Raw genomic sequence first — 18,228 nt, 5'->3', positions numbered from 1 at the left:
ATCCTCTAGTTGGTCCCAACGATCCCAAGGGTGCGCAGGGTACATACGGCCTGTGGCACGCATGTCACCTCAGCGCGCGCTAGGTCAGTCAATGGAGCGGCCATGCACACTGGGATCTCTCGGTCGACCAAGGATCGCGGGATGGGTGCCGCGAATAAGTCATCATACACCTTCATCTCGGCGGAGGTAATCCTCTAGTTGGTCCCAACGATCCCAAGGGTGTGCATGTTCTAAACTTGTGCCCTTCTCTCGGTGGTGGGCGGCGCCGTAGGTGGGGATGTGGTCGAAGTCGAGCGAGCGCGTCGGGGGGCAAAGTTGAGCGGGTGGCACGACCTCTTCCTAGGGGTTGGCAAGGCCGCGCTGATGTGCTTGGTGGCGGCAGTGAGGAACTCGCCCAACGTTTTGGTTCACGGCGGGGCGGCGCGGCCACGGGATCGGCGCAGCATGATCGGCGGGGAGGTGAAGCACCCTGATGCAGATAGGCGCGAGCCATGCTGGGCGCATGCCGGTGCGAGCTTGGGCGCGGTAGGATCTGTGGTGTGCGTTGGCATCGTGGGCTAGGCCAGAGGCCTTTGCAGAATTGTCCCTGGGGTGTGGGGCTCAGGCTCTCTGGCGGGAGGATTCGCGCCAAAGGCAAGGTGTGCTTCCCCACCCTTGGTTGCGCACGCGTGCGGCTTGAAGGACTGGTCATCGGGCACATCCGACCCGACTGCAAGCGCTGGCATTGGCGAGACTCCGCTTCGCCCTGACATGGCAGCTGGCCTGACTGGTGGCACGGGCTGCTAGTCTGGCACCTAGCTCAGAGTAGCCAGGTCCTGACAATCCATCGAATTGGATGAGCCAGATGTGATCCCCTTGCAATCGTCCTCGGGTACTCGAAGTGCAGCCCGATTTGAATCTCGAGATGCTTCAGGAGGGTTCGCCGTCAATGAGAGATTCCCACTTGGCACCGGGCTCGATCCGTTATCAGTGACCGAAGCCCCTAAAGCCAAAGAGGTGTCGCCAACGGGCATCGTCGTCATGGCCCCGGCAGCCCCTGCTCGTCCACAACTTTGCGCACCGGGTCCACATGCAAAGCGCTCTTTTGCTTTTTCTTGCATGGCGACGAGATTGGTGGGGCCCTGCTGACCTGGCCAAGGGGCCATGCTGCATCTCTTATCGTACGGGCGACAACGTTACCATGTCGGGAGGAATGGGCTAGTCGGGCGCCACGGCTACCCCATCGGCGTGAACTACGCGGTTGCCGACGCGCCGGAGCGAGGAGTCCATGGCCATGTTGTTCGCTCGGTTAGGAGGCGGCGCTCGGAAGCGCCGACGCTTGCTGCCTCGGGGGCGCGCTCCCCTAGGGCCAGGAGCACGGTCTTGGTCGTTGCCATCACGCATGACATCCCCTCCTTGTCCCGCACCGTGCTGGGCGTGGAGAGGCGGTGCTCTGCTTGTCTTGATGCGAGCCAACGCATAGGGTACGTGAGGGTCCTGATGATCAGCGCGCGGGGACCCGCTCGACGATTTCTAGGACGGCGGATGCTGTCTGGACTGTGCACGCGCCCCGCAGCCAGAACGTGGCTAGGTCAATCCTCGAGCGCTTGTTGGGGTGGAGGTGCTCGGTCCAGCAACTCTCCCCAAGGATGTGTTCGGAGGTGGAGAGGTGCCATGCCTGTGTGGGACTGCTGCGAAGCTCCAGCCCGACGCGGTACTCGAACTCGCTGGAGCTGGCGTGGGCGAGCTTGCTCCATGGCCAGATGAAAGGGGAGAAACGCGGTGAGTTGATGAAGTGGTCTCCATCCAGGTGGCGCTTGGCAGAGTGGGAGTTGATGAGGGTCAGAAAGTCCTCGGGTGGTGCGCGTGGACTGTGAAGTCGCCGTCGGTGAGCTCGAAGGTGTTGAGAAGCATGTCGGAGACCTCGGCTGCGGACACGCACGGCCTGTTGCCGGTGATGGAGGCAACCATCGCACAGCCCAGGACCTCCTCTGCCTCCATCTCTATCAAATGCGCCATGATAACTCTCACCGGCTTAGGTGCACGCGTTGCAGGCATGGCGGGCGGCGGGAGGCGGGGGAGGCGAAGGTTGGGCATGACCTGTGCGGCCAGTGGCAGTGCGGGGTTTGCCAGGCGGCGTCCCGACGCCTGGGATCACAAGAGCGCGAGTCGTGGCCAGACAGGAGGCACCGGCGGCATCGGATGCCGTTGGTGCAGTCTGGCACGCGGTGGCAGTGGTCGAAGCAACGAAAGCAGAGCCAGTGATCTCCTCCAGAGAAGGGCTACACCAGCACATCGGCGGTGGGCTGGGCTCGACGGCATGGCGCGGACTGCGGTGGCGGTGGTTCTTGTGCCAAGGCTGCTGGTAATCGTCAGCATTGACCTCAACGCCGCCAGAGATATGGTGCACCTCGGAGCAAGGGCCGAGGCGGGTCGAGGCAGGCGGCCGGGAGGGTGCTGCGGCCCATGGAGCAGAGGACGCCAGCAACGCAGAGGGTGCCGGCGGGGTACGGGCGACATCGTTGTACGAGCGCGTCGAGGATTCACTCTCCGAGTCGATCCAGCGGTCGCCGGAGGACACGCGGTCGCCGGAGAGGGTCGCTCGGTGCTCGACAGGGTCAGTGCTGGGTGGCACCATGTCAAGGGGAAGGGGGAGGGGGGCTACTGGCGGGGATTCGACGGCGGCTAGGCTGGTGGGCGAGGCGGAGCTGGGAGTCATTATTGACTAACCCTTTCTGAGCGCGAGAGAATTGATCTTGTGCATTTGTCTCAGCCATGACTCTGGTTAAGAAACTAGAAACATGATACTGTCCATTACCTATCTTATCCTCAGTCTAGATGTTCTAAGTTTCTTGTTCATTTTCTATTGAAGTGTAGTGGTTTACTTTGTTCCTTCTTGAAGTGAATATAACATATCATTGGTTTATTTCTAGGTGCTTAGCTCTTGGTACCAAGAGAATGGCTCGCTTGAATGCCATCGTAAGGTCTTTGCCCTCTGTGGAGACATTAGGATGCACAACAGTCATTTGCAGTGACAAAACTGGCACTCTTACGACAAACATGATGTCAGTGTCTAAGGTGAGTACTCCAGTTTACAGCATCATTTTTTTTAGTTGGCCCTTTCATTTTATCTTCCTTTTTGCATACATAAGTGTGCAGTGGGATTTGACTAAAATACAATATGCGCTTTAAGATTAAAGTCTGTTACACTTGGTCAATATATTATGTTCACCGCATAACTAACAAGGGTCTTAATATCCCAGGTATGTGTTGTGCGGTCTGTGCACCAGAGACCAATAACTGATGAGTACTCTATTAGTGGAACCACATTTGCTCCTGATGGGTTTATATATGACGCCAGTGAAAATCAGGTACAATGATGTATTTCTCAGCTGTCACTAATTTGGTGTGTTATGAAAGCAACTTATCTCTATTACATAGCCCATGGGGCATATATATATTACACATGACTTGGGGTACAAGGAAAGGAAACATAGCCTAATAGGACTAATAGGACTCCTAGACCAATACTTCCTAACATCCCCCCTCGAATGCAAAGCGTATGCAATAACATTGCATTTGAAGAAGTGTAACACTAGGAAAAAAAATGATAATCCAAATCCGTGTCTTGAGAGTGTCGGCGTAGCATGAAGAGTCTTCAAAACCTGTCGAGTCGCCAAAGGGGATAACGAAGAGATGGCACATCAGAGGAAGACACCGCATCAATAGAAGATACAAGAGAAGTTTCAAGAGGAGATGGGTTGTCAAGAGAAGATGGCACATCAAGAGAATGAAGCATTGCTTAAAGAATCATGGCCCATGAAAACCGACGGCGAATGAAAGCAACTTATCTCTATTACATAGCCCATGGGGCATATATATATTACACAAGGAAAGGAAACATAGCCTAATAGGACTCCTAGACCAATACTGATACTTCCTAACATGGTGATCATTATAGTGCAACGGCCTGAACCCTGTATTTTCATTTGTCTTAACAGCTGAAATTATTATTTTTTGACTGCAGTACAAGAACACATTGTGTAAATGATACCAAATTACCAAACCCATGACACATGATCAAGATTGTTACAATTCACTAGTCTTGTAGCCATTACTCTGCTAAGCTCAGCTTTACCAGGGAATGCCTTGCATTAGAGTAGAATGACAGAGTATGATGGTGCATAGCATAGCAACAATGGACCAGTTCAGTACACAACTTTTGACTGAGATGTACAGCTCTACCCAGCGAGACAAATGTTATGCTCTTGTAAATGGATTAATTGTGTGACCAGCCATATCAGTATATTAGCGACCCGCGGAACACTTTGGGTTATTTATCGAATGACCATGATGTCCCTAGTCAGTGTGCAAAACATTGTACATGTGACATTTGGTATAGACACTAACTTTTCAGGCGGCTTTCATCTGTTGCAGCTGGAGTTTCCTCCTCAGTCCCCATGTCTCCTTCATATAGCCATGTGTTCAGCTCTTTGCAATGAGTCCACTTTACAGTACAATCCTGATAAAAAAAGTTATGAGAAGATTGGAGAGTCCACTGAAGTTGCTCTGCGCGTTCTGGTGGAGAAGGTCAGTTGTTAGTCACGGTATCTGCTTATCAGTGCACTTTTGATAGCTTCCATGGGAACTACCAATCTCAATTTTCATTTTGTTGATTGATTAGGTCGGTCTTCCTGGCTTTGATTCGATGCCTTCAGCTCTGAACATGCTAACTAAGCATGAGCGTGCATCGTACTGCAATCACTATTGGGAAAATCAGTTCAGAAAGGTTATATTTCTCTACTTGTTGGCATTGATATATTGATCTCGTATTCTGTGGCCCTGTATTTGCAGCTCCCTTTAAGAGTACCCCCCTGCCCCTACCCTATGTCTGCTACTCTCATTCATAAAGAACTTCCTTGATTATGAACTTGTTCTGCTAGCATATAAGTAGGCATTAGAAACATCATCCTTCTGTTAGTTGTTAAAAAATATACAGCAGATCTGATACTTTATGCAACTATGCAAGTACTTCCAAAGTTCTCGTGGTATCAGCAGTTGTTCCTCCCACATACTAGAAAATTTAAATCATTTAATTATCTTTTTAAGTAGCTGTTAAGGTTTTCATCTCAAGTCATTATTTAGGTAAACTGCAGTTGACACTTGGATGGAATAGTATATGCACTATCTATTATATTGCTCACACTTTGACTATCCTGCCAGCCTATATGTGGGAGAAACCATTTTGTATATCCTGTATAGTTAACTGGGTGTGACTTATTTAACTTAAATTTTGATCCTATTTCTTCAGATTTATTTATGATGTTCTTATGTTTTCTTCTTTCTGATTTATTCTTTAGATATCAGTTCTAGACTTTTCCCGAGATCGCAAAATGATGAGCGTCCTTTGCAGTCGAAAACAACAGGAGATTATGTTTTCAAAAGGTGCCCCTGAAAGTGTAATGGCAAGATGCACACATATATTGTGCAATGATGATGGGTCTTCTGTACCATTGACTATGGACATACGTAATGAGCTGGAAGCTAGATTTCAAAGGTCAGCCTTTCCACGTGTAGTTTTTAGGGTTATGAGGTTGCATGTTTTTTAATGGATGTGATTAAATTATTGAAGCATTTAATTCATATAGTCAGATTTAACAATAGAAAAAAGGTTAGCCTTTAAATCTGCATGTAGCTTTTGGGTCATGAGGTTGTATGTTTCTTGATGGATGTGATCACAACATTGAAACATTCAGTTCATATAGGCAGATTTAACAATATAACTGACATTATTTCTGACATGAAGGGACCTCGGTAATTTTGACCAAACTCTGCCACTAAGTTAGCACTTGGGAATGTCATATTGTCGCATATGGTTTTTTTTATTTTCTCTAAATATGATTACTAATCTTTTTTTTTCCTACATCAAATGCTTTAGATGAATATGTTCAATGATCTCCGAATGTTTCAGTTTTGCAGGAAAAGATACCCTAAGGTGCCTAGCATTAGCATTAAAACGAATGCCAGAAGGCCAACAAAGTCTTTCCTATGATGATGAGGCAAATTTAACATTTATTGGATTGGTACGCTTTGTCACTCCTGCTGGTTCTGCTGTTCCTTCTTTAGTAGTCCTCTATGTTTTGTTCAATCATTTTAATATGCTTTGCCTTTGTAGGCAGGTATGATTTATGTTAGTTAAGATAGCAGTGCCACTAATAATTGATGATGCAAATTCGTTTGCTACTGGTTCAGGTTGGGATGCTTGACCCTCCAAGAGATGAAGTTCACAGTGCTATCCATTCTTGTATGTCAGCAGGGATTCGTGTTATTGTTGTTACTGGGGATAACAAGGTTGGTCAACATATTTGTTTATTTTTGCTCTAAGATCTTCTGATACTGCTGAGAAAATAAATATGTGCTATTTTAGTCCACTGCAGAATCTCTATGTCGGCAAATTGGTGCGTTTGAGCATTTAGATGACTTTACAGGGTATTCATATACAGCATCAGAATTTGAAGGGCTTCCTCCTTTGGAAAGGGCAAATGCATTGCGAAGGATGGTTCTGTTCTCCAGGTGATTTGAATATCATTACAACCTTGTTAAACTTTAGGACATAGCTACCCCTTGCTGAATGGGTCATGACATATCGCATTTTCTCTTGTAATGAGCTCCATGAACTTAATAGAATGCAAAGTAATGGAGCAGTATTCTACTGCATTAAAAATGTTTTTATTTTGCTATTGAGATCACCCAGCTCATTGCTGATGAACTGGCTGTAGTGACGTACACAAATAGTGCTGCCATAAGCAGTCGTAAGTTGATGCAATGGCTGAGATTGGAGTTTTGTTTTCCTATTATTAGTGTGGTGCTTTGTTACTAGAGATATAGTTCATCAGAAAAATCACCATCTCAATTTTGAACACTAACTATAGCTCCAGTCCATAACAATCTAGTGGCACGGAACATAATATATGCTTACTTACCTGTGGCAAGTGACTACATTGGACATTGCAATAACTCAGACAAAAAAGTGGCAAAATGATTAAACCATGGACAGACGTATGGATTAATCACCATTCTTCCGGTTTTGTACTCTTGATTGCCTTTTTATACCTGACTATTTTTACTGCAGAGTGGAACCTTCTCATAAGAAGATGCTTGTTGAAGCCTTGCAATCACATAATGAAGTGGTAAGCTTGTACCTGTTGATAAAGTTTCCATTGAGCTCTTTAGTCTTCATGGTGATGGAACTTATTTAGTTGCTATGGAATTGATCATGGGAATTTATGCTTCACTTTCCACTTAATGCAATAATTCATTTTGCGCAATAGTCATGTTCGTTTCACATGCAAGGTTGCAATGACTGGTGATGGAGTCAATGATGCACCTGCCCTGAAAAAAGCAGATATAGGAATAGCTATGGGATCAGGAACTGCTGTTGCAAAGGTATTACTTTTTTAAACTGACGTTAAGGTATTAACTGCTTTATAGATTAGAAGTAAACATGGACATTGGTACTCATTATCTTGGGAATTTTGTTTCTTTCAAATATTTTCAGTCAATCCTTTTCGAATTTGACAACTTATGTTTACCTTTCTATTTCAGAGTGCTTCAGATATGGTATTGGCTGATGACAACTTTGCTACAATTGTTGCAGTAAGATTATAATCTGACTGATTAACATACAAATAAGACATAACCATTGGATCTATTATGCTTTTTTGTTTACTCAAACTTATTATTATCATTTGCTCACAGGCTGTTGCAGAGGGAAGGGCCATATATAATAACACCAAGCAGTTTATTCGATACATGATTTCATCAAATATTGGGGAGGTAGTTTGTATTTTTGTGGCAGCGGTGCTTGGGATGCCTGACACACTTGTACCTGTGAGTAGAAACTCTTTCTTAGCTTCTATGTGTCTTGAGATGAAATATGTGGACTTATACAATCTATCATCTGTAGTTGAATAAGTATCACAATCTTATATTTCGTTTTCGAATTAATGTGGCAAAAAAGTACAGTCATGTGTGGCATGTTTATCTTGTCATTATATTTTGCCCCCTGCTTACTGCTGTATAATGTTTTTAACATACATATTTCTGGAGCTTCTTAATTTTATAATTGGATGGAAAATCTGCTTACCTCTACTCCATCACTTTGTAGGTCCAGCTACTCTGGGTAAACCTTGTTACTGACGGGTTGCCTGCAACTGCAATTGGTTTTAACAAGCCTGATGGCAATATCATGGCAGTTAAGCCTCGTAAGGTAATATAAAAAGGGTGTTGTACCTGATGAGAGGGAACTTTCCATCTTGTCATCATTGAATGGAATATATATTACTTATACATGGGCAGCCTAGGCTAATGGTACTATATTCATGTATCTATACCTAACAGTGATACGCGTATCTTATACTCCCTCCATTCCATAATTCTTGTCATGGTTTTAGTTCAAATTTGAACTAAAAGTCTAAAATCACGACAAGAATTGTGGAATGGAGGGAGTACGTAACAGTGATTACTTGGTAGTTTGTTATTTTTTTAATAAACTAATGTACGTTTTAGGTTGTCCCCATTATTATTTTATTTTAATGTTTATACTGACTTCAGTTAAAATTGGTTTAGCAGTTGACTGTATTTGCATAGTGAGTAAATTCATGTAACTTGACAACGTAGCTGTTCTGGCGTTATCAGGAATTCTAAAATCTTCTACCAACTGCGAGATAAAGAAAGTCCACAGGACAATGACCTTATGAAAATCTCACTTCTCACTCTTAGAACTCGTTTGGCACATGAATATTCCTAAGTGATAATTGGATGCTGCAGTGGCCCAAATTCCTTCCTATTAGTTTACTTGTGCACTATGCTATATGTTTATGTGTACACTTGATTCCTTGTTGCGTCCATGAGAACTGTTGACTTATTTCATTTTAATTACTGTGTGGTAATTGCTTGGTACTTATCAAAAAGTGTGAATTGCTAAGTGAGTCGGTTCAAGTAATAGCTATGATTTGAATTTTCTAGTTTGTCGCATTTATTAAGATGCTCTTTCCTGCTGCATATTTGAATTGCAGGTGAACGAAGCTGTGGTCAGTGGATGGCTCTTTTTCCGCTATTTAGTCATTGGTGGTATGCACTAAAGTGCCTGTATTGACATTTGTTAGCTTTGCTTCTGGAATTATTGTTGTTTCTTATAGATTTGTTAATGCAGCTTATGTTGGTCTTGCCACTATAGCGGGGTTCGTTTGGTGGTTTGTTTATTCTGAAGATGGTCCTAGACTACCATACTCTGAATTGGTAAGTTGGGAAGTCAAACTCTTTCTACTTTTTACACTGTTAATTTTTGGTGTTTATTGGGAAGTCTGGAACAGCACAGCAGTAATACCTGATAAACAGGGGTTACAACCCACCCAGAAGCTTATACTTGAAAAGATATTCCTGTAGACTGTAGTGCAGTACTGTATACTTCTTTTTCACTTTATAAAATACCTTTGCTGTTGGCAACTGCTTGCCTATCTCATTGGGTTGGATTTTCCAGGAGATCTTGGTCGACATGCTTGAGTGAGTCCTGCCAAGAAATCTTATACTCCCTCTGTAAAGTAATACAAGACCTTTTAGATCAGTACTTTAGTGATCTAAAAGGTCTTATGCTACTTTACAGAGGTAGTATTTGTTTTCCAAGAAGGAATACGGTTGTAGCAAGCCCTAGTGTAGAATTTGCATATTGTAACAAAAAATATATAAGATGTCGAAACCCTTTCTATATGATTTTTCCCAAGTAGCACTGTGAGTAACATGGCATGTGATAATTGATGTGCATTTTAAGTTATGAAATAACTCGTTTGTTCTGAGATCAGCTTATACAAAGAGATTCCTTTGTTGGGCCTCATGGTAGATGGATGGGCCGGTAATGGAGTTTCAAGCTGTCAATTCATATGGCTGTTTGGATGTACCCAGGGATTAAAAAAAATGCTTACATATACATATAAAAAGTTCTGGCGCATAGTCATATGCGGGAGCTGGTCAGGAATGGCCTTTCTCCTGGTCAGGTTTTATTGTAAATTCGAGCATTTAATTTGAATTTGACTTGTTTCTCCTGGTTTGCTGGTCCATCGAAATTTTAAAAGAAATCAAACTTTGATCTGAATTCAAGGTGGTACATTCCTCTGGATCTTACTGCCATGGTTGGTTATTGCTTAGACTTTTAGCCTTTCCTCACCACAGAATCATATTTCACTTCCATACTTGAACAGTTCAATTCTGTATGTTTGAGAGTTCTGAATGTGAAATCAGCAATAAATTTTTGTATGCTTCCCCTACCTCTCCATGCCTGCTTAACAATATTCCTTATGGTCTATTTTCCCCTTCTTTATTTTACTTGAAGTTTCTTATTGCGGCTCTTGTTCAAACATTACTGATTCAGTAAGTTCTGAATATCTTTCTTTTCCTATTGCAGATCAATTTTGATTCATGTTCAACCAGGCAAACTTCATATCCTTGCAGCATCTTTGAGGATCGCCATCCATCAACTGTTTCAATGACTGTTCTTGTTGTTGTCGAGATGTTTAATGCCTTGAATAACCTAAGTGAAAATCAATCTCTACTGTAAGATCCCTTATCTCATCTCATTTTGAGCCTCGATTTCCCCCCGCATATAGCAGCACCCAATACCCATAATTCCATGTGCTACTTCTAATGAGCAGGAAACAGTTGGTTTAAATCTTGATATCTTGATAGATACACATGGATCTCTCCTGCGTGATCTTGAAATTTCTCTCTGACCCAGTGGCACTTGTCCTGCTTGTAATATTTGGTCTGCATCTGTAAATAAATTTGCATACCTGAAATGATCTTTGGAACTTCCCTTGCATCAGTGTCATTCACCCATGGAGTAACCTATGGCTTGTTGGGTCAATCATTCTGACAATGCTTCTTCACGTAGCAGTCTTGTATACGGAACCCCTGTCAGCTCTTTTCTCAGTAAGTCACTCATCTTCATTTTTGTGTGGAGTTGTGAGTTGTGACCCACGTCATGCAGTTAGTCACATTGTCACCTGTTCTTTTATACTCCCTCCGTTCCTAAATATTTGTCTTTTTAGAGATTTCAAATGGACTACCACATACGGATGTATATAAGACATATTTTAGAGTGTAAATTCACTCATTTTGCTCCGTATGTAGTCACTTGTTGAAATCTCTAGAAAGACAAATATTTAGGAACGGAGGGAGTAGTAAGCTTACAGTAACGCCAAAGAATTATGATAATCATGGTTTACTTATACAGGTGTCTCCATTAACTTTGGCTGAGTGGAAAGTTGTTCTTTACCTATCCTTCCCTGTGAGTGTTTTTTCTACCTTGAGTTGCCATGTTGTTCAAATTTCTGGTGAACCTAGTCTTTCTATATTAAAACATGGCAAGGACACGTGGGAATTCTGCCCCTACATAAATATTGTTTACACTGTAGCTAGTTATGAACTGGATACTATGTATGTTCCATTTGCACATATATTTTAACTTCTCCTTGGCACTAGGTAATTTTGATCGATGAGGTGTTGAAATTTTTCTCAAGAAGACCTCAAGGTATGTTCTCTAACTGCAGAATTTTCCTTGGAACTTTTAGTTCTACTGCAAATGCTTTACCAGTTACTATTATTTTAGTTAGCCAGAGCTGATCATTTTGTTATTTGCAGCTTGGAGTTTTCCTTTACGGTTATGGAGACGCGAAATGCTTCCTAAAGAAGCCCGAGATAATTAATTTTAGGACTAAGCAAGCTGTGCTTGATATAGCATGAAGCTCGTTGCGGTGAAACTAATTTTGACTAATTCATTTGGACTTGGAAGGCTGACAAACATTGTAGAAAGTTTGTATACCTCCTGCGGATTGTGGCAAACAGATATTGACAGGAACTATGTAATTTTAATGTATGAAAAAAATGAGTAGAGAGTAGTTTTGGACGTGTGTTGTAAGAAATAGCTATATACAGACAGATTGTTCGAACTTGCAATGGACACTTCCAAGACACCGAGTTCACAATTCCATAGCCCTGAATTTTTTATTGGAGACCTATCCCCATTGTCGCTTTACATCTTTAATTTAGGGCATATACAAGAAGCCTCGGTAATAATATAGTCAAGGTTTAAAGCGTTTGCAATGCCCATGTTCTTGCAGAATGAGGATTATATACCACTAGGCCCCACCCCCGCCGCCGCTCCCGCGAGCGGGCCGGGGGAAACCTAGCTCCGCCCCCAGCCTCCTCCGGGCGAAGCCTGGCCGGCGTGGGCGGCGGCGGGGTCGCTCCCTCTCCTCGCGGAGCTCCTGGCCGGCGCGGGATGGCGGGCTGCGGGAGGTGTCGGGCTGTGATGGGGCTCGGCGGCGTGGATCCGGGAGCTCCTGGTGGTGTCGGCGTGTCGGCCCCGCTGGTGCTTCGTGGTGGCGCGGCGGCTGCCTGGTGGGGCGTGCGTGGGTGTGATTCAGCGATAGATCTGCTAGGCGGCGCGGGCCGCGGGCGGTGTGGGCGGCGGCTGGGGTCTGGCTTCGGGCTCCAGGCAGTTGCGATGGTTCCTCTTCGTCGCGGGTGTGCGGTGGTTGTGCGGCTTGGCCGGTGGTGGTCCGGCGACCTGGTGGTGGTGGCCGGCGGTGCATGTGGTGGTGGTGCTTCCATTTGGCGGCTCTTTGTGTGGGGAGGCAAGGGAGCGGCTTGGATAGGGGGCCTCGACGGCGTGCCGACTGTAGCGCGAAGGCGGGAACTTTACGGGCCTCGGAGATCCCGACCGGGCCTGTGCGGCCACGGGCCTGGTATGTTCCTGCTATTGCGTCCGGTCAGCTACCGTCATCGACGGTGGAGGTGGGACCCTCCCGCGTGCCGACAGTGCTGCTGCCCTAATCCTGTCTCCTCTTCTTCATTGTGCAGGCCATGCTTCGTGGTGCCGTGATGAGATAGCGTGGGAAGCTTCTTCTTTGGGTTGGCACAGGGTGGTGCTCGGTTTGGTGGCGAGCTTCAGAGTGCCTGGGGTGAAGGTTGGGATCGAGAAAAATCCCTGTTGGCTTGGCCGACACCGACGCGGTGGCGCTTGAGGGTGCCGCCAGCGTCGGGGCCACCCTTCCTCTCTCCTCACCGCGTATCGGGGGAAACCCTTAGCAGCAGCGTCGTCATCGTTGCGTCCCTTCTTGGAGGTGTTGATTGATACCGGCGTTTCGGAGGCTCGAAGCTTGGTGGGCGATCTTCGGTGGATGCAGCGGCCACGAGGCTTCTTCGTTTTTTGTCGATTCGCCGTTGTCGGCATTTGTTTCTCTTGTATTTTCTCTTTCATTTCTTTGGGCGTGACTGTGCTGCTTCTGCCCCAGCACCTATTGTTGGTTGTCTTGGTTGGTTGCTTTGTATACAAAGCAGGGGAAAACCCTTTTTCGGTAATGAGGATTATATTAACTGTACTTTGAAATGATATTTATTTTCCAAAAAAAAGGTTAAAACTTTTTGTGAGAAAAGAAAATAAATTCATATTTGACTATACAAACAGATGAGCCTGCGTGGGGGAAACAGTGCAACCAAAGCAGGTGCATCAGAGGCTTGTTATCCAGGGGGGTTTATATGGTGCACAAGGGCTTGTGGTGCACCCTACTCGTTGCACATTTATAAATGCTTGAAAATATACGTTTTTAGCACATTGACACAACATTAATCTATGTTGCCACACAATTTCTAATTAAAATCTGGAACATGGCTCAAGATACAAAAATGTTAAATTTCGTATCAATATAGAAAACGTGCCAAATCTAAAGCCCCATTATATTATGTACTATTCAATGCTGAATTTTTCATTTTATATATTGAGCTATGTTTTGAATTATGATTTGAAATTATCCACGTCACACACACACACACACACACACACACACACACACACACACACACACACACACAAAAATTTTATCTACCACCAGTGGTGGTAGTTACCACCACTTCGGTTTGGTATGTTGTTCAAATCGGTATGTACTCGTAATATGTAGTATCACTTTAGCTACTTTTCGGTCACCTGAAAATAATAGTTATGGTCAGTCGATTTCTTTTCCCACCGATTCATGCACGTAACGAGTGCTGCAGTGTGCATGCTACAGCAGTACATCGCACATGCAGCATGCAGCCGACGCATGCGAGCTTGCTTAATTACAGTGAGTATATTAATCACTAAATAGATGACGGAAGCCCGGATGGCCGAGAGTATTAATCGCCGTGTTTGTCCGGAGTATTTATTCAAATTTAAAGGCAAACGTTATGGTGCTTTTGCTAGTATTTGACAATCGTCTAAAGAAAATCTGTTCATGCTATTTTTCTTTTTCCTTTTATGTGTGTTTATTTCTGTTTCTTTCTCTTGAGTTAGTTTTTTCTGTGTATGTGTAAATGTTGCATGTGTATACGTGTGTATCATATAGTATGTCTATAAATTATGGATAAGTGTATTTTTCTATGAATTATGTGCAAATTTTGTAACCATTTGTTCTAATTTACTTCATATTAAGGGTAATACCAATGCCACTGATTTATTCTTCCTTGGATACTTCATCTTTTATGAAACTTTCACTATTATATGCTTGTTCTTGCATATTATGAAAAAGTATAATTCTTTACAAATTGTGTGCAATTTTGTCATTATTTGTTTTAGTTTTTCATTTTCTTTCTTCTTTAAGTGTAATACCTAGAGCCACCAATTCATTCTTTCTTAGAAAAAGATTATTTAGTTTTTATTTCTGTTTTAGTGTTGATTTTGTTTTTAGTTTTTATTTCTTCTTCTTAAAGGGCAATACAATTGCCACCAATTCATTCATTCTAAGAAAACTTTATTATTTTGATTTTGTTTTAGATTTATCTCATTTTCTTTTGTTTTATTTCATTTTCTTTCTTGTTCAAGGGTATTACCATTGCCACTAATTTATTCCTTATTTGAAAACTTCATTATTTTGATTTCGTTTTGGTTTTATTTCATTTTCTTTCTTGTTAAGTGTAAAACCAGTGCCACTAATTCATTCATTCTTAGGGCACTTTTTTTGCAAAATTTCCACTATTATATGAGTATCGTTGCATATTATAGAAAAACACAATTTCTGTATAGAATAGGTGCAAATTTTGTCATTTTTTTATTTTTTTATTGTCTTTATTAATAAAGGGTAATACCAATGCCACTAATTCATTCTTTATTAAAAAACTTCATTATTTTATTTTTATTTATTCGCATATTATATGTTAGTTCATGCATATTATAGAATGCGCAATTTCCATGTAAATTGTGTGCAAGTTTTGTCATTTTTTACATTTCTTTCTTCTTAAAGGATAGTACCAATGCCACTTATTAATTCTTTCTTACAAAAATTCATTACTATGATTTTCGTTTTTATTTTATTTCATTTTCTTTCTTTTTAAGGGTAATACTAATGCCACTAATTCATTTATCCTGAGGAAACTCTTTTTTCTTCAGAATTTCCAATGTTATATGCTTATTGTTGTGTACTAGAAAAGCTCACATTTCTGTGTAAATTGTGTTCAAATTTTGTTAGTATTTGTTCTCTTTTATTATTTTATTTCTTCTTAAATGGTAATACCAAAATGCTTCTAATTCATTTTTTGTTAGAAAAATTCATTATTTTAATTTTGTTTTACTTTTATTCAAGTTCTTCGTATAGAGAACCTTTTCATCATCATACAAATATTAATTGAACCCTAACTTGATATATTATTATTTTGATTATTTTGCTTTTCTTTCATTTTCTTTCTTCTTTAAGCATACTACCAATGCCATTAATTTATTCCTTCTTACGGAACTTCTTTTGGTGAAAAATCCAGCATTATATGCTTATTCTTGAATATTATAAAATAGTGCAATTTTGTTCTATAAATTTTGTCATTGCTTGCTTTGTTTTATTTTATTTTATTTTATTTTTTCTAGAAGGGTAATACTATGGCACTAATGCATTCTTCCCTAGAAAACTTCATTTTTTTAGTTTTGTTCTATTTTCTTAGTATTAGTATAAGGGGAATAAAAAGGCTAACAAAGAAGAAGAAGGCTGGGCCTTTTGATATAGATCTGTGTTGGACAGTGGTGGAGACAATTTGAATGAATGTACAAAAAAAAGGCGCCTATCGAATAATAGCCCACATAACATGATATATACTCACTTAATTTTTATGCAATATGTGCGATTCTTACCGCTGTGTAAAAATTGCACCACTATATGCTTATTTTTGCATATTATGAAACAATGCAATTTCTACGCTAATTATGTGCAATTTTCTATCATTGTTTGCTTCATACGGCTTTACATTTCCTTTCTTCTTTTGTGCGATGCAGTACCATGCCACTAACCACGGTCGGAGCTGCTAGCTAGCTAGCTCACGCACGGACGCAAACGGAGCTAGCTAGCTCCCGCACGGACGCAGCCAACCGGAGCTAGCTAGCTCACGCATGGACGCGGCCGAGCTAGCTCACACGCGCACGTACACTGCACACAACAGACCACATCACACGCTGCATGCAGAGAAAAAAGTGACTGATCCATATCACAAAGTCAGTCGACTGATCAATAGTCAATCCCATGTAGTATATAAGAAAGTTTAGGTAGTATATATACTACTTTTTAGATAGTATACATCATATTTTGAGTATATTCTTTTTTAGGTACATATATATATGTATTTCACAAATATAATAAAAACCATGGGTCAACTTACAGTTTTTTTATGTAACTCGCTTTAGAATATGTTATATATAATATATAAACATATTTATAATGATAAAGTAGTATATATAATACCATATGGTAGTATATGAGATATGTGGGGTAACTATCACTAGATGATATGTGTGTGTGTCTATATGTATACATATATAGATAAAATTGTGTCTACCATAGATTGCTACAGCAATAGCTATCATAGCCACAAGTGTGTGCCCTGTGATTCGTGTTGACCATACGCGATGGAAATTAAAGAGGGATTTGTGGAGTGTTTTGCAGTCCGTTCTGCCAGAAAAAGGTTGCGTCGTGGGGCATCGTGCAGTGGTCCATCTGCTTGTGCGTCAGGACGACGACAAGGACAAAGGCTCATGTGGGTCGTTTTGACCCTTTTTTAAAAGTTTAGCCGAATCTGACCCTAATTCATAAATTTTTTGAGATCTGACCCCTTTTCTACCGTCACAGTGGCTGGCGGTAGGGTAGCACTACCTACCGCCACGATCTATGGCGGTAGGACTTAACTTCACCGTCACGTCTGTTTAATATGAAAAAGACCCTACCGCCATGGTCTTTGACGGTAGCCAGTTTATACCTACCGCCAAAGACTTTGGCGGTAGCTCTCCTCTGGCGCTAATAGTATGTGCATGCAGCTAGACTGTAGGGCTAGGCCAGCCTATGGATGGATGAGTTACTTAATGCATGCATGCATGTTGCCGGCTGCCGCAGCTAGATTGTAGGGGGCTAGGCCAGTCTATGGATGGATGGATTACATAATGCATGGATGCATGTTGCGGGCAGCAGCCACAAGCGGCAAAATTTCGTGTTTTGACCCTTTTGGGATACAAATTCAGGATCTGACCCCAGTTCGGAAAAATTTCGGGATTTGACCATTTCGCTACCGCCAGGGGAGTTGGCGGTAGGGTTATACAGCCTACCGCCAGGGACCCTGGCGGTAGGGTGTGACGGTGGGGGACGGTCACCGTCTCCGCGACGTGGATTAGCACCCTACAGCCAGGGTTTTTGCCCCGAAAACCTTCTGTAACAAAAAATGCGAGTGCCCTGGCGGTAGGGTCAACCTACCGCCATAGGGGCTGGCGGTAGGCTGTCTGATCCTACCTCCAGGGTCCTTGGTGGTAGGGTCTTGCCTATATCCAACTTTAGTTTCTTTCTTCTTTCCAAAACCAACAGATCTCAAACAATGATATAGTGTCAAAAACAGCAATGATATAGAGTCAAAATAACAGATATCAAACAACAATTAAACTTGGGCATCACATACACATGTCATACGGATTTCCACGTAAACTTGTGCATAATAAGAAAACGAAGTTCAACTACTTAGTTCCACATAGCAAACGGAGTTTCACAAATATCAAACACATAGTTCAAATAGCAAACACATAGTTTCACAAACACTAGACTTTTCAACTACAGCCAAGTATCGAATATCAGAATTTAATCCAGCCTTCCCCTCTTGGTCTTGGAGGCACGGTCCTCGTTCCTCTTTGAACGAGTCTCTTCA

At 42.7% G+C, this 18,228-nt stretch overlaps 1 protein-coding gene across 1 annotated transcript in view; it reads left to right on the top strand.

The window, feature by feature from the left end:
• LOC119294951 (calcium-transporting ATPase 3, endoplasmic reticulum-type-like) overlaps window positions 1-12,020 on the top strand; it is a 25,720-nt gene extending 13,700 nt beyond the window's left edge. The window contains exons 15-34 of the mRNA XM_037573265.1: window positions 2,913-3,057; window positions 3,243-3,350; window positions 4,417-4,569; window positions 4,664-4,768; window positions 5,340-5,536; window positions 5,951-6,062; window positions 6,232-6,330; window positions 6,407-6,552; window positions 7,112-7,169; window positions 7,333-7,425; window positions 7,585-7,635; window positions 7,738-7,869; window positions 8,147-8,248; window positions 9,057-9,111; window positions 9,194-9,279; window positions 10,439-10,587; window positions 10,857-10,962; window positions 11,267-11,320; window positions 11,515-11,563; window positions 11,674-12,020. Coding sequence (XP_037429162.1) covers window positions 2,913-3,057; window positions 3,243-3,350; window positions 4,417-4,569; window positions 4,664-4,768; window positions 5,340-5,536; window positions 5,951-6,062; window positions 6,232-6,330; window positions 6,407-6,552; window positions 7,112-7,169; window positions 7,333-7,425; window positions 7,585-7,635; window positions 7,738-7,869; window positions 8,147-8,248; window positions 9,057-9,111; window positions 9,194-9,279; window positions 10,439-10,587; window positions 10,857-10,962; window positions 11,267-11,320; window positions 11,515-11,563; window positions 11,674-11,738 — 2,065 coding nt within the window. The 3' untranslated portion in view covers window positions 11,739-12,020. The remainder of the gene's footprint in view (window positions 1-2,912; window positions 3,058-3,242; window positions 3,351-4,416; window positions 4,570-4,663; window positions 4,769-5,339; window positions 5,537-5,950; window positions 6,063-6,231; window positions 6,331-6,406; window positions 6,553-7,111; window positions 7,170-7,332; window positions 7,426-7,584; window positions 7,636-7,737; window positions 7,870-8,146; window positions 8,249-9,056; window positions 9,112-9,193; window positions 9,280-10,438; window positions 10,588-10,856; window positions 10,963-11,266; window positions 11,321-11,514; window positions 11,564-11,673) is intronic.
• Window positions 12,021-18,228: the final 6,208 nt, after the last annotated feature.

This window comes from Triticum dicoccoides, chromosome 4B (assembly GCF_002162155.2).
Source record: "Triticum dicoccoides isolate Atlit2015 ecotype Zavitan chromosome 4B, WEW_v2.0, whole genome shotgun sequence".
In the NCBI taxonomy this organism is placed as follows: Eukaryota; Viridiplantae; Streptophyta; class Magnoliopsida; order Poales; family Poaceae; genus Triticum; species Triticum dicoccoides.
Note: the sequence above shows the minus strand (reverse complement) of the source record. Positions and strands in the feature narration are given on the sequence as shown.